The 14,042-nt window shown below is 43.4% G+C and overlaps 1 protein-coding gene across 12 annotated transcripts in view; it reads left to right on the top strand.

The window, feature by feature from the left end:
• Window positions 1-14,042, top strand: part of sif (still life) — an 85,528-nt gene that overhangs the window by 59,134 nt on the left and 12,352 nt on the right. For 8 of the 12 annotated variants that reach the window (XM_043209629.2, XM_043209628.2, XM_043209630.2 and 5 more), the window contains 6 exons: window positions 588-702; window positions 2,316-2,467; window positions 8,159-8,376; window positions 11,181-11,351; window positions 12,337-12,531; window positions 12,602-12,710. In XM_043209629.2, coding sequence (XP_043065564.1) covers window positions 588-702; window positions 2,316-2,467; window positions 8,159-8,376; window positions 11,181-11,351; window positions 12,337-12,531; window positions 12,602-12,710 — 960 coding nt within the window. The remainder of the gene's footprint in view (window positions 1-587; window positions 703-2,315; window positions 2,468-8,158; window positions 8,377-11,180; window positions 11,352-12,336; window positions 12,532-12,601; window positions 12,711-14,042) is intronic. The other 4 variants (XM_043209631.2, XM_070279872.1, XM_017244624.3 and 1 more) reach the window with 1 other exon arrangement.

Genomic DNA, 14,042 nt, shown 5'->3' with positions numbered 1-14,042 from the left:
GTACTAGGGGGGGGTGCAAGTTGAAGACAAGAAGGAATAACCAACATCATGGGTAAAATAAATGTTGTAGAAAGCCCAGGGAGCAGAAACACAGGGCATGCAACACACACTAACACACTCACATGATAGACGAGTCATGCAGACAAAGTAGAAAATACTAACGAACGTTGCCCAGATAGGTGGAGAGATAGGTGGCTGGGATAACGTGGCGTATGAACAATGCAAAAAACCACAATGCCCTTGTTGTTATTGTTTTATGGAAAAGCAAAAGCAGTAGCAGTAGCACTAGTAGCAGTAGCAGCTGAAGACATTCCGCTTATCGTTTGTTACATAAAAGATGTCAGTGGTCCACAGCAGCCACACAATTGTCAGACATTGATTCCAGAGAGACCCAAACCCATACCCATAGCGAACTACCTTGATTGCAAGGCAGTATTAGATCTCCGCCCAGAATCTATTGTCTGCCAAAGACTGCTACTGTAAAGCAACAATACTCAACCTATATACTATACTATACTGTTCACTATACTATACGATATATAGATAAATAAATATATATACTCACGCTTTTGTTATACCAATTGCAGGCATTATCAAAGGAGACGAAATAATGGTCATCAATGGGGCAATTGTGTCCGATCTAGATATGATGTACTTGGAGAGTGTCCTGCAGGAGGAACAATCGCTCAGCATGATGATGCGGTAAGTTATGTCAGCCATCCACTGTCCAGTGTCCCTCCCCATTCGAACATCATTGTTTTCCTTGTTTATGGTCTGTTTAACATCTGTTTCCACGTTTTATGTCACGGCCATTGTTTAAATTTCAGTTACACGGATTAATTAACTATTTTAGTCGCCGGCTGACAGTTTGCAGTCGCCAGTGTCAATTAGACCTCGGGCCTGGGGCCGCAGGACAGGTCTTGGACAGGTCCTGGACAGCGTAATGCAATATCCAGTTCATTGTTTCCCTTATCGCATTGTATGCTTATGTTTATGACCCATAAAGTTGAAGGAAAACCAGCTGACGGACATTTTTTTCGCCCCGATATCTGGCTTTCATAATTTCCTGTTTAATGGCAGTAGGAGTGCTGCTGCAGATGTGGCTGGTCCTGCAGCTGATCTTGTTAATTAAAAATATCCGCAATCAAGCTATCTAACCCTCTCAACCACTCAGCAACAAGCCACATCAAGTTGCCACAACCCTTACTACCCAGAATGTCAACAATCGACAAGCTTTGCCAATTTTTGATGATGTTACACCATAAGAACTTTCCCATCCAAAAGCTAAAAAAAAAAAACGAAAAATTGGAAACTAAACCAGTACCTAAAATTGTTTCGCAACAAATCAAAAAAAAAAGGAAAAACTACTGGAAAATGGGGAAAAATGAAAGGGCGAGAGAAAAGAAAAAAAAAAAGAGATGTTTGAACCAAAAAATGTTCCATGTTCCATTCTGCAACCATTTTTGGTTTATAGTTTTTCAGCAAAGTCAACAACAAGTTCAAGCCACAGCTGGAAAATGTGTGGCAGAGGCAAGGACTCGGGCAGGGGCTGGGGCAGGACCAGAAAAACGTTTGGGTAACAGGGGAAAAGACAAGCCGAAACCCAAACACGTTGCCACTTCACGTTCCACGCTCCACGTTCATGAGCGATGCCATGCAGTTTAAACGTGGCAGTCCGGGTGGTGGTATACTTTGTTCCGTTCGGTTGACCAACCTGCTCCTGCTCCTGCTCCTGCCCCTGCCACAGGTCCTGCCACCTTCAAGTGCCCATTGCTTCCACCCCACCCCCTTGTACCATTCCCATTCTCGAGCCGAACGGCATTTTGATAGCCTAATTAGCTTCTCTTTATGGCAAACGAAAACAGAAAAGCTTTTGTGCTAAGCGTTTGTAGAGCCAAATGCCTGACCCCACCATCCACCACCCATTGCCGTCATTCGTTCATTCAAATTATGCACGTTGGGAGCATTTTCCACATCTTTTACTAATTTCGCGCACTGACACAGAAAAAGGTCACGCCAGTCCACGGTCCTTTTGGTCCTGTAGTCCTGGAATCCATTCCAGGTGTTGCTATACGTTTGTTTGCTTTTTTTTCTGGTTTGGTTTTGGTTCCTCCATAAAGTCAGGAGCGGAAATTATGCAAATTCTGCAAACACGGAACAAAGTTTTCTTAAAAATGCAAAAAAAATGTAGACTTATATTTAAATCTTACATTTCTTAATTATTTAAAAATAGGATTACTTTTTATTTGAAATTTTAAAGACCTATAAAGACCATGCCATCTATTATGCTAATACTAATTTCCCTATTACCATAGGTCTTCCCGCACTGAGCCACCAGATCTAGTGGGGATCATGCGGGTTACTGACGATATGATTGATTCTCTGGTGTGCCCGCCCCCGCCCACGGATCCGCCGGTGATGAGCGAGGAGATGATAACTGGACTGATTGTTCCGGCCCCCGGTTGGAGTAAGTACCTACCTTTAGTATTTAAAACCAAAAGAATTCCCCCATGTTTCGGGCTAACCCCAAAAATTGTTTGGGCTTGGAAGGGGGCATGGGGGATTTTGGGGCATTTTTAAACATTTAAGAGAAGGGTGAACCGCAGGCAGCATTCATCAGCTACTCGCACAACAAAAGCATACTAATCACGGCTATGGTTACGGTTCCGTGTCCGTATCCGTGTCCGCGTCCGTGTCCGTGTCCGTGTCCGTATCCCTGTCTGCATTGGGCTACGGCTCCGGTTTCATGAGCCTTGACGTTGAGGTGCGGTCTCTTTTCAACACCCCCTCTATCGTGCTCTTTTTCTCTTCTCATGTGTGTGTGTGTGTGTGGGAGGAGGGGATGTGTGATTGTGGTTGTGAAGCAGGAAACGAAAAAGCGCATTTCCGGGCATGCATGCGAATTTGTAAAGTTCATTAAAGTAATTTATATTTTTTTCACATTAAATGCTGGGCTCTAGACAACAAGCAGAGAAAGAGATGACAATAGGGGAGTGAAAGAGTGAGGGAGTGTGGCAGTGAGTGAGTGAGGTAGAGCGTGTACAACAACAATTACATCAATAAGTAAAGAGGGAAAGGGATGGGCTGTCGTCGTTTCGCAACAACCAACTACATAATTACAGGATTACAAACTGCAGTTGCACATACACCCACACACTCACACTCACACTCACACACATACCTATACACACACACACACGCTGCACTGCACTCAAAAAGCCGAAGTGGCTAAGAACACAAAACAATTAAAACCAACAAACCCAACAACAACAGCAACAAATACAACAAAAAACTGTTGCAAATGTGTGTTGTACACAAAATGAAACTTTTTTGTTGCGGCAAACAATTAAAAGGCACAGAGCGAACACTAAAAAAGAATTAAAATACAAAAATATAGCAAACAAAACAAAAATTGTTGCAGAAATTAAACGACTCTCTCTCCATACAATACACCATACATACCATACACACTATATCTTATATATATACGATTGTATACGTATTAATATTTATTTCTCCTTTTTTTTTGACACACATCCTGGTGGCTCAAACATATGGGCTGGGGAGGGAGAGGAAAGTTAAAGCGGGCTCAGCGGGTCTAAAGCCTCTTGAAAAAAAATATTATAAATCAGAGGTACTTTTTCCTATAAAGACCAACAATTTTCAATCAATCGATACGTTGGCAAACGATTCTGTCCAATTAGTTGTATTAAATTACCGGAAAAAAAAGAACTTTAACAAACTGGCTGGAGTTTTCCGCAAAAACTTGCAAACATTCAAAGTATCATTAGCCCCCGGGAAACTATGCCAAAATATTTGGTATCCTGGCTGGCGTGGCATCGTTTGAAACGAAACCCTAAGAAAAAGTGGCCAAAACTTAAGGACTTCTGGAGCGTATCCTCTTGCCATAAACAAGCAGCAGGTCTTACTTTATTTAAAGCCACTAAAACTGGCAAAGTTATTTGCCATCGAAAAATTCGGCTTGGCACGTCCACGAGTTATTAGCCCGGGTTTTGGGCCAGGACCCAACGACCTAGGACTACGACTACGTGCACTCCGGCAAAGGAGACCACAAACTGAAATTTATAAGACGGCCATTTCCAATAACTACACACACACACTGGGAGTGTGTGGTGTCAGATTTTAGAGAAAACGTTCGTAAAATTTGTTGCCAGCAAATTTGCATGTCGGGAGAGACCCCTCCAGGACAATGCCAGGAGGTCTCGACTCCTGGGCGGTGGCCTGGTGTTCAAGGACATGATTTTTAAACGCTTCTCGGGTGCTGGAAAACTACTCTTCGGGCGACTACAAGCCGCAAAGACAGGCACAAGTTTATAAAAATATATTGTCATGCACTGGAAGAAAATGTTTATTGTGAATATTATCAAATCTTATAAAACAAATAAATCATTTCATATCCTTGGGAAATTATTTTCGTGATGGGATCCCTTGAAAATGGAGTTTTCCCCTATAGGGTCCACCGAGATGGCCATATCGTCCCCAATTCTCACCCGATTCACAAGCGGAGTACCTTAAACGATTTCTAGATCGATTCTCCACCATTCTGCATCAAAATCCTGACACAAAATATTTTTTAGATTTTTTGTCCATTTTTGGTGATGGGATCCCTTGAAAATGGAGTTTTCCCCTATAGGGTCCACCGAGATGGCCATATCGTCCCCAATTCTCACCCGATTTTTAAGCGGAGTACCTTAAACGATTTCTAGATCGATTCTCCACCATTCTGCATCAAAATCCTAATACAAACTATTTTTTAGATTTTTTGTCCATTTTTGGTGATGGGATCCCTTGAAAATGGGGTTTTCCCTATAGGGTCCACAGGGATGGCCATATCTTCACCAATTCTCATCCGATTCTCAAGCGGAGTACCTTAAACGATTTCTAGATCGATTCTCCACCATTCTGCATCAAAATCCTAATACAAACTATTTTTTAGATTTTTTGTCCATTTTTGGTGATGGGATCCCTTGAAAATGGGGTTTTCCCCTATAGGGTCCACAGGGATGGCCATATCTTGCCCAATTCTCATCCGATTCTCACGCGGAGTACCTTAAATGATTTCTAGATCGATTCTCCACCATTCTGCATCAAAATCCTGAGACAAAATATTTTTTAGATTTTTTGTCCATTTTTCGTGATGGGATCCCTTGAAAATGGGGTTTTCCCTATAGGGTCCACAGGGATGGCCATATCTTGCCCAATTCTTATCCGATTTTTAAGCGGAGTACCTTAAACGATTTCTAGATCGATTCTCCACCATTCTGCATCAAAATCCTGAGACAAAATATTTTTTAGATTTTTTGTCCATTTTTCGTGATGGGATCCCTTGAAAATGGGGTTTTCCCTATAGGGTCCACAGGGATGGCCATATCTTGCCCAATTCTTATCCGATTTTTAAGCGGAGTACCTTAAACGATTTCTAGATCGATTCTCCACCATTCTGCATCAAAATCCTGAGACAAAATATTTTTTAGATTTTTTGTCCATTTCTGGTGATGGGATCCCTTCAAAATGGGGTTTTCCCTATAGGGTCCACAGGGATGGCCATATCTTGCCCAATTCTTATCCGATTCTCACGCGGAGTACCTTAAATGATTTCTAGATCGATTCTCCACCATTCTGCATCAAAATCCTGAGACAAAATATTTTTTAGATTTTTTGTCCATTTTTCGTGATGGGATCCCTTGAAAATGGGGTTTTCCCTATAGGGTCCACAGGGATGGCCATATCTTGCCCAATTCTTATCCGATTTTTAAGCGGAGTACCTTAAACGATTTCTAGATCGATTCTCCACCATTCTGCATCAAAATCCTGAGACAAAATATTTTTTAGATTTTTTGTCCATTTTTCGTGATGGGATCCCTTGAAAATGGGGTTTTCCCTATAGGGTCCACAGGGATGGCCATATCTTGCCCAATTCTCATCCGATTCTCACGCGGAGTACCTTAAATGATTTCTAGATCGATTCTCCACCATTCTGCATCAAAATCCTGAGACAAAATATTTTTTAGATTTTTTGTCCATTTTTCGTGATGGGATCCCTTGAAAATGGGGTTTTCCCTATAGGGTCCACAGGGATGGCCATATCTTGCCCAATTCTTATCCGATTTTTAAGCGGAGTACCTTAAACGATTTCTAGATCGATTCTCCACCATTCTGCATCAAAATCCTGAGACAAAATATTTTTTAGATTTTTTGTCCATTTCTGGTGATGGGATCCCTTCAAAATGGGGTTTTCCCCTATAGGATCCACAGGGATGGCCATATCTTCACCGATTCTCATCCGATTCTCAAGCGGAGTACCTTAAACGATTTCTAGATCGATTCTCCACCATTCTGCATCAAAATACTGAGACAAAATATTTTTTAGATTTTTTGTCCATTTTTCGTGATGGGATCCCTTCAAAATGGGGTTTTCCCCTATAGGGTCCACAGGGATGGCCATATCTTGCCCAATTCTCACCCGATTCTCAAGCGGAGTACCTTAAACGATTTCTAGACCGATTCTCCACCATCCTGCATCAAAATCCTGAGACAAAATATTTTTTAGATTTTTTGTCCATTTTTCGTGATGGGATCCCTTCAAAATGGGGTTTTCCCCTATAGGGTCCACAGGGATGGCCATATCTTGCCCAATTCTTATCCGATTTTTAAGCGGAGTACCTTAAACGATTTCTTGATCGATTTTCCACCATTCTGCATCAAAATCCTAATACAAAATATTTTTTAGATTTTTTGTCCATTTTTCGTGATGGGATCCCTTCAAAATGGGGTTTTCCCCTATCGGGTCCACAGGGATGGCCATATCTTGCCCAATTCTTATCCGATTTTTAAGCGGAGTACCTTAAACGATTTCTAGACCGATTCTCCACCATTCTGCATCAAAATCCTGAGAAAAAATATTTTTTATATTTTTTGTCCATTTTTCGTGATGGGATCCCTTGAAAATGGGGTTTTCCCTATAGGGTCCACAGGGATGGCCATATCTTGCCCAATTCTTATCCGATTTTTAAGCGGAGTACCTTAAACGATTTCTAGATCGATTCTCCACCATTCTGCATCAAAATCCTTATACAAAATATTTTTTATATTTTTTGTCCATTTTTCGTGATGGGATCCCTTGAAAATGGGGTTTTCCGCTATAGGGTCCACAGGGATGGCCATATGTTCACCAATTCTCATCCGATTCTCAAGCGAAGTACCTTAAACGATTTCTAGATCGATTCTCCACCATTTTGCAACAGATTAATATAATATAGATTATAATATACAACAGATGGTATAGAATTTTTGAAAATCTATTTCTCAAGTTAAGGATTAAAATAAAAACTCTAAATAAGTCCTAAAACTTTTTCAATATGTAAGCCATAACTTTTGAACTTTAGAAATAGACTTTATTACGAATACTTTCTTAGCAAAGTCTTATTTTCAAGTTGGCCAACCAACTTTGTGAAACTTTTCGTTTTTAGCCATTTTACCAAAAAACAAAAAGTGTAGCAATTTTTTTACAAGACTTGTCTGGTTTTTTGGGAAAATACATCAGAATATTTGAGTGTATCTTTTTCTGGAAAATAGTTGCTGGAAGATTAAAAATTCCTAAAATAGTTGCGGTAGCTGTTGCCGTTTTTTGGCGAGTGCAAGCTGGCTTGTCTGTGAGTTGGCCTCATATGTATGGGCCATAAATTTGTTGTTGGTTAAAACGCTCCCTGTCGCTCGCACACGGACGTTGTGGCAAACACATTGCAGCAATAATCATTACGGCTTGTTGTTGCCGTAGCTTCTGGCTGTTTTTTGTCGTTATTACTTTCGGCTTTGAGCTGCCACTGGAGACGGCACTGGCGAAGGATGGTTGGTAGGAGGGGGGGTGGGTAAGTGCCATTTTTGTGCCAGTATTAAAATTCCTCCATTCGCTTTTTACAGCTTAAACATGGAATTTAAAATTAACAAGCAGCAAATAACCGAATAAAGAGCCTGCCTCTTTTTATCGATATGTGCCGCGAACGCCGACTCACAACTAATTACAAAAACCAGGCTGACACACAAAAACCAAAAACAAGAACAAAAACTAATAATAATAATAATAAAAGTAGTAATAATAATAATACTTAATCACAACATTCGCTTATCTCCTTTCCAGATGGCACTAGCAAGGATTTGTACTCGCCGGAGGCGGAAAGCTCACCGGCCCCCTCGTTCATGGATCCCGCCGCCATGGCCGCCCAGTTGGCTGTGGGCGGTGTCGGTGTCGGTGGCGGCGGTCCAGGCGGCATGATGGTGGGCGGCCTGGGCGTGGCCAAGCCCACGTCCCGGACGAGCAGCTTTGAGATTGAGAATCTACTGAAGACCGCGGAGCAAGTAAGTTAGCTGTGCCCGATGCTGGCGATGGGGTGAAGTGGGTTGGGGTGGGGTGGGATGGGATGGGGTAACCAAACGCAAAACACAACTCTCTCTCTCTCTCTCTCTTGAATCGACCCCGCCATGACCCTCAGCACTGTGACCCCCGCTCCTGTAGTCCATTTCCCCTACCATCCAACATCCCACAGGAACTTGCCACTTGGAAGGCAAATCAAATTGCTTTGAACTCGCAAAGCGGAAACGGAAACTATTAAAACGAGCACCAAACACGAAACACGAAGGGGTTGTGGGTGGGGTTGCACTTTCTGCTGCTGCCGCTGCCGCTGCCACTGCTGCCGCTACTGTTGCCGCTGCCACTCCCCAATGAGCACTTGTGATTGAAATGTGCACAAATTGAAATTTGTACAAAAAGCTGTGGCAAGGCATACACTTAGCTGGAGCTTCCTTCCTGCTCGGCTTGGCTTGGCTTGGCTTGGATTTTTGGGCCCTAGGGCGTGTCTCGACACATCTCAAGATGTCATGGCAAATTTGGCCTATTGGGTTGCCAAGAAGAGATTCGGGCAGCTAGCCAGCCAGCCAGGAAGACAGCCACCAAACAATAAACGTCCCACAGATACCAATGTGACGGGGCATAAAAATATCAAGGATATCTATATCTATACATAAACTACATATATATGAATATACAGGACAACAGACATCTGACTGAGGACTGGGGACAGATAGAACAACAAGCAAAGATGCCACAGAATGCACTTTGTTTTCTGGATATGCTTTCCCCAAGTGTGCTCGAAACTGGCAGAAACCCACTTCATTTAATGATACTTGAACACTGTGACACACAAACACAGTGAACACTGTGCCAGGAGCCAAAAGGGGGAGTGGCAGTGGGAGCTTGTGTTATATAAGGAATCCTTTTAATTCAAGTTGACATTTCACACAGGACGACGACGGGGCAAAAAGGGCGAAACAGAGGAAGTGGGCTGGTAGGCAGGCAGGTTGGCTGCCAGTCTGGCAGGTTGGGTGCTAAATTCAAGACATTTTCAAATTTTTCATCTTTGGGGCCAGGCCAGAGGCAACAATGTGGGCACTCAGCGGCGTTCAGCTCAGCCAGAAGCTGCCACACCGATGTTGCACCTGTACTGCAGCTGGCCACCACCCCACCGTCTGTGTTGGCTTTCGGGTCGCTGCGACAGCGACTGCGGCTGAGGCTGAGGCTGCGGCTGCGGCGTCGCTTATGCAAATCAGAAGCGCAGCTCGGCGGAGAGCGGCGCAAAAAAAAAAAAAAGCAGAACAATAAAACAGTTAAAAGTAGACAAGAACAAGCTGCCCGCCCAGGCACAAGGATGGGGGGAGGGATGTGGGGCTCTAGAGGGCAGCAACAATACACAAAGTGCAACTGCATAAAAGTGAAATGTCTTTACAATGCCAGCCAGCAGAGGCAGCAGCAGCAGCAGATGCAGCAGAAATAGCGGTAACAACACCAACAAACAATGACAACTGCAATGGCAACCGGGAGAGGAAAAGGGACAGGCAGAGTGGGGCTTGCAAGGGGGCTAGTGGCTAGAAAGGTTAGAGTGGGAGGTAGCTATGTAGGTCTTAGAGATGGTAGCGTGACAAGCGGACTTAGGAAATGTCACCGAAAGAGATGGACAAACTGCCCTGAAAAGTAGGCAATAACCACACGGCGTATACTTGATTTTTAGGAATACTTCAATAAATCATGTTCAAATTTAAAGAAAACTTGAACAATAAAGTATATAAATACTATTTATCGCCATTTTAAAGTGTATACTTACCGTTTCTAGTAATCCAAGTAATATTTAAAGCTCTGATGGCGCCATTTTTCGACACAAACTCAAGACCTTTTTGTTGTTTTTTTTTGGTTGTTGGTTGTTTGTTTAGGCATTTGTGTACAATGCAAATTCATTTGACGCTCCTCTGACTGAGTCAATTTATTAGAACTGCTCCATTTAACACTTTTTCTCCGTGTTTCATGTGTTCTGTGAAGAACGAGCTAAACAAATAAATAGAAGAAAAGTCAAGGAGAATCCAGGGCCAAACACCACAACGTCTTAATGCGAAACTTGTGGCAGAGCGGGGATCTTCTCCGCCCACACACACATGTACATGTACAGTCGAAACAGGGATGTGTGTAACGTGTCTGTGTGTCAGCCGTCAAGCGTCAACTGTCAGTGCCAAATGTGCTTGTAACCGCACCCAGAGCAAGCAAATGTCCTGGGTTGTCTCTGTTGGGTGGCTGGCTATACGACATGGGGCTTCAGACCCACAAACACTTTGGCCGCAACAACAGCAGCTAACGGCAACTTGGACAAGGACGTGACAGTCATTTAGAACCGCAGCTGTCTTCCCCCCTTCCCCCTAAAGTGGCCGCGAGCTCTTGCCCACGCCCTCACATATAACCCTTTACGCCTACGCCCCACCCTTTTTTATACTTATTCAACCCCAGCCCACCACCACCACCACCCCGCCTTATTCCTTGTTATTCAAAAAAAGAAAAAAAACTATCGCCTGTCTTATCTGTATCTCTCTTTCATGGCTAACTTTATTATTATTTATCGTAATTTATTTCGGTGACTCCTTTTTCATATCTTGGCATCTATTTTTGTTCTTTTCTTTCTTTTTTGATTTTTGATCCTTTCGTTTCACGAATCTCCTCATCACGCCAACAAAATCAACACATAACTTTACAACAATAACAACAAACTATAAACAACAACAACAACACAACACTATCGAAAACAACAACTACAACTTGAACCTGACCTGTGAACCGTGTTAAGGTTACCGGATTTTGTCGTTCACCCCAGGAAACACGCAAATCGAGCCCCACCGGCTCGGTCACATCATCGGTCTCGACCACGGCATTAACCCCATCACGCCAGCTGACCGATGCGGAGAAGCTGCGCAAAGTCGTCATGGAATTGGTGGACACGGAAAGGACCTACGTCAAGGTAAGTCAACACTGAGAAAAAAAAAATGATTATTATATCTCTTATAGTCTCTGAGATAAAGTCGTTTATAAAGGCAGATACTAGTAAACAGGCTCTAGTACTCTTCTCAGAATGAGAGTTTCTTTGGCGGTCTGGAAACTTTCTTATCTAATTTTAAAAAATATAAACTACTATTTATTATCAGTGCAGACAGCCTTAACTTTAATGCAAATCCCAGCATCGACCACTGACTTGTGTTCATTAGAGTTGGAGGGGTCGGGTCGGGGAGGTCCGTCTGCAATTAAAAATGCAAATTTTAATCCTTTAACTGTGTCGCTACGCTTCTGTTTGTCGTCCTGTTTTCTGTTATCCCGCTCCTGCGGATTCCTCCCTGCCTGCCACTTTTTTTTTTCCTCGTTTTCCTTTAAGCCAACTCCAAGTCTGGTTTGGTTTGGTTTTCGTTTAGTTTACTTTTGGCCCGGGCCCAGGAAGCATACAAATAATTATTATAATTTAGAAATTATGTAAAGCGCCGCTGCGGCCCAGCGACGGAGACGAAGGCTCCTGGTCTTATCTGTGGAGAGTGTGGTGGGGCCAAGCCGCCAACCCGCCATACCGCTACACCGCCCTCCTATAGCCCGGAAGTATTGTTCCAAATGAAAGCGCGCGCCTGTGGCTATGCTACAGTATTTCTCGACTCTTTTTTGTTTCATGTCCTGGACCCAACTGGCACAAAACTAAAAAGTTTCCTCCAACCAAGCAGAACTGCCGGCCAACTCCGCCGGGAATTGTTGTGGCCAAGATGGGCCAAAAGTGGGCGTTGGATGGTCGTTGATTTTTTAATTTAATTTATGCATTTTGTGTTGCTGGCCGTGGCCAGTGCCAGTGCCCGAACCGGTCCTGTTCAAAGTATTTCCGCTATCCAGCCATAAAGAACTTGTATTTTGACTTTATTGAACGATGCGACGGATATTTATGTATGTATTTATTATGGATAATTTTTCAGCACCTGAACAACTTGCTGGAACACTATCTGGAGCCAATGAAACGCGAGACATTCCTCTCGAATGCCGAGATAAACGCTCTTTTCGGAAATATCCACGAGATTGTAACATTCCAGCGGCAGTTTCTGCAGAATCTGGAGGAGGCCCTCGATCTGGAGCCGGAATTCAACAAGTTCGAGCATTGTGGACAGTTCAGGGTAAGATATCCATTTCATGAAAGATATCCTTAAGCCTGTTTTCAACAAAAACTATTATTTGTCTTTAAAGAATGTACTGTTCGCGATTGGATCGGCCTTCCTGTACTATGTCAACCACTTTAAGCTATATTCCTCGTTCTGTGCCAGCCACAGCAAGGCGCAGAAGGTCCTGCATCCGAGTGAGTATTCATCCTTGTCAGCTCAAATCCCCCAGACAAATCAAATTCCGTGCAGAAAGGAATTCATTTACATACATCAGGCGAACGACAGTGGTGTCCAAAATCGAGAAATACCCACCAAAGCCAATATACCAAGGCCAGGATTAGCACCATTTGGGGGGGGAATTCATTTGCATATTTGAAAATAGGCAGCCGGATATTATAATTGGCCTTTAACACTATCTAGCTAGAATTATATCATAGTTTTAGCTACAGTTAGTACCAATTAAAACTGACCGGCCAGAGACATTAATTAAAAGTTCTTTCATTGTGAAAATTGAAATTATCCAGGGCCTTACACTCGCGCCACGCACTGTACATACATACTTGGGCATATATTTTCAACTATTGCAATTCGCAATCAGCGTCAAGCGTCAAAGTCTATTTGAGTTCTGAGTTTTGAGTTGAGCGAGAAACTTGTAAAAGTCAAACAACCGAAGCAAACCGAACTGAACCCACAGACCGAACAATTGGCAAACTATTCGCTTCAATTGTGCCACGCCACCGCCACCTTGCCACACCCCTGGCCCACACTTTAAAATGATTTGCAAGTTAAATGAATAATTACAACCGCAAATGCCGACGACGACGACGACGACGACGAGGAGGACGAGGACGACGATGATGACGACCCCCGTGGAAACCGCAACTAAAGGCAAATTTTCATCGTAGGCGAGTGGCTTTTCGGAGCGAGGGGTTGCACAAAGTACGAGGGTGGGGGAGTGGGGGAGAGTGGGTGGTGGCAAGCTGGCAGCAGCATATTCATATTCATGCCAAGGCAGCAGCGGCAACTGTCAAGTATCTTTTGTTAATTAAACTTGTAGAATTATGACACGCTTACAAATGGCGACCCAAAACTATGCCAGAGCTTCACAACTTGATGGGGCAATGGGTGTGGGGGGAAGCACTACCTCCAGGAGGTAGCAGGCGGAGAATGCTCCACCCCACTAAGCTGCTTGCAGTGAGGCGGATAAAAGGCTGTGTCGTCGGTTAGCAGAGCTGCCACAGCGCGACAACATGTCATAATTAAATTAGACTTAGTCTAAGCTTAAAAACACTCCAGCAAACAGATGGGAAAAGGTGGCCACCAAAGCCCACCCACACCCACACTTGCCACCTGCCACCTGCCATCCCAGCAACGCTTGCACCCTTTTGCCAGTTTGCCACATTGATTGATGCTGCCGTGGATGGGATTGTAGCTAATCAAAAGCGTTGAAGGTAAAAAATGTATGCGCAATATTTGCAATCAATGAGTTAAGCTCAGCTGCAGTGGCAGTGGGGTAGTCAAGGTAA

The sequence above is a fragment of the Drosophila bipectinata genome, chromosome 3L (genome assembly GCF_030179905.1).
Source record: "Drosophila bipectinata strain 14024-0381.07 chromosome 3L, DbipHiC1v2, whole genome shotgun sequence".
In the NCBI taxonomy this organism is placed as follows: Eukaryota; Metazoa; Arthropoda; class Insecta; order Diptera; family Drosophilidae; genus Drosophila; species Drosophila bipectinata.
The sequence above is the reverse complement of the archived record's forward strand: the minus strand, read 5'-3'. Positions and strand labels throughout refer to the sequence as shown.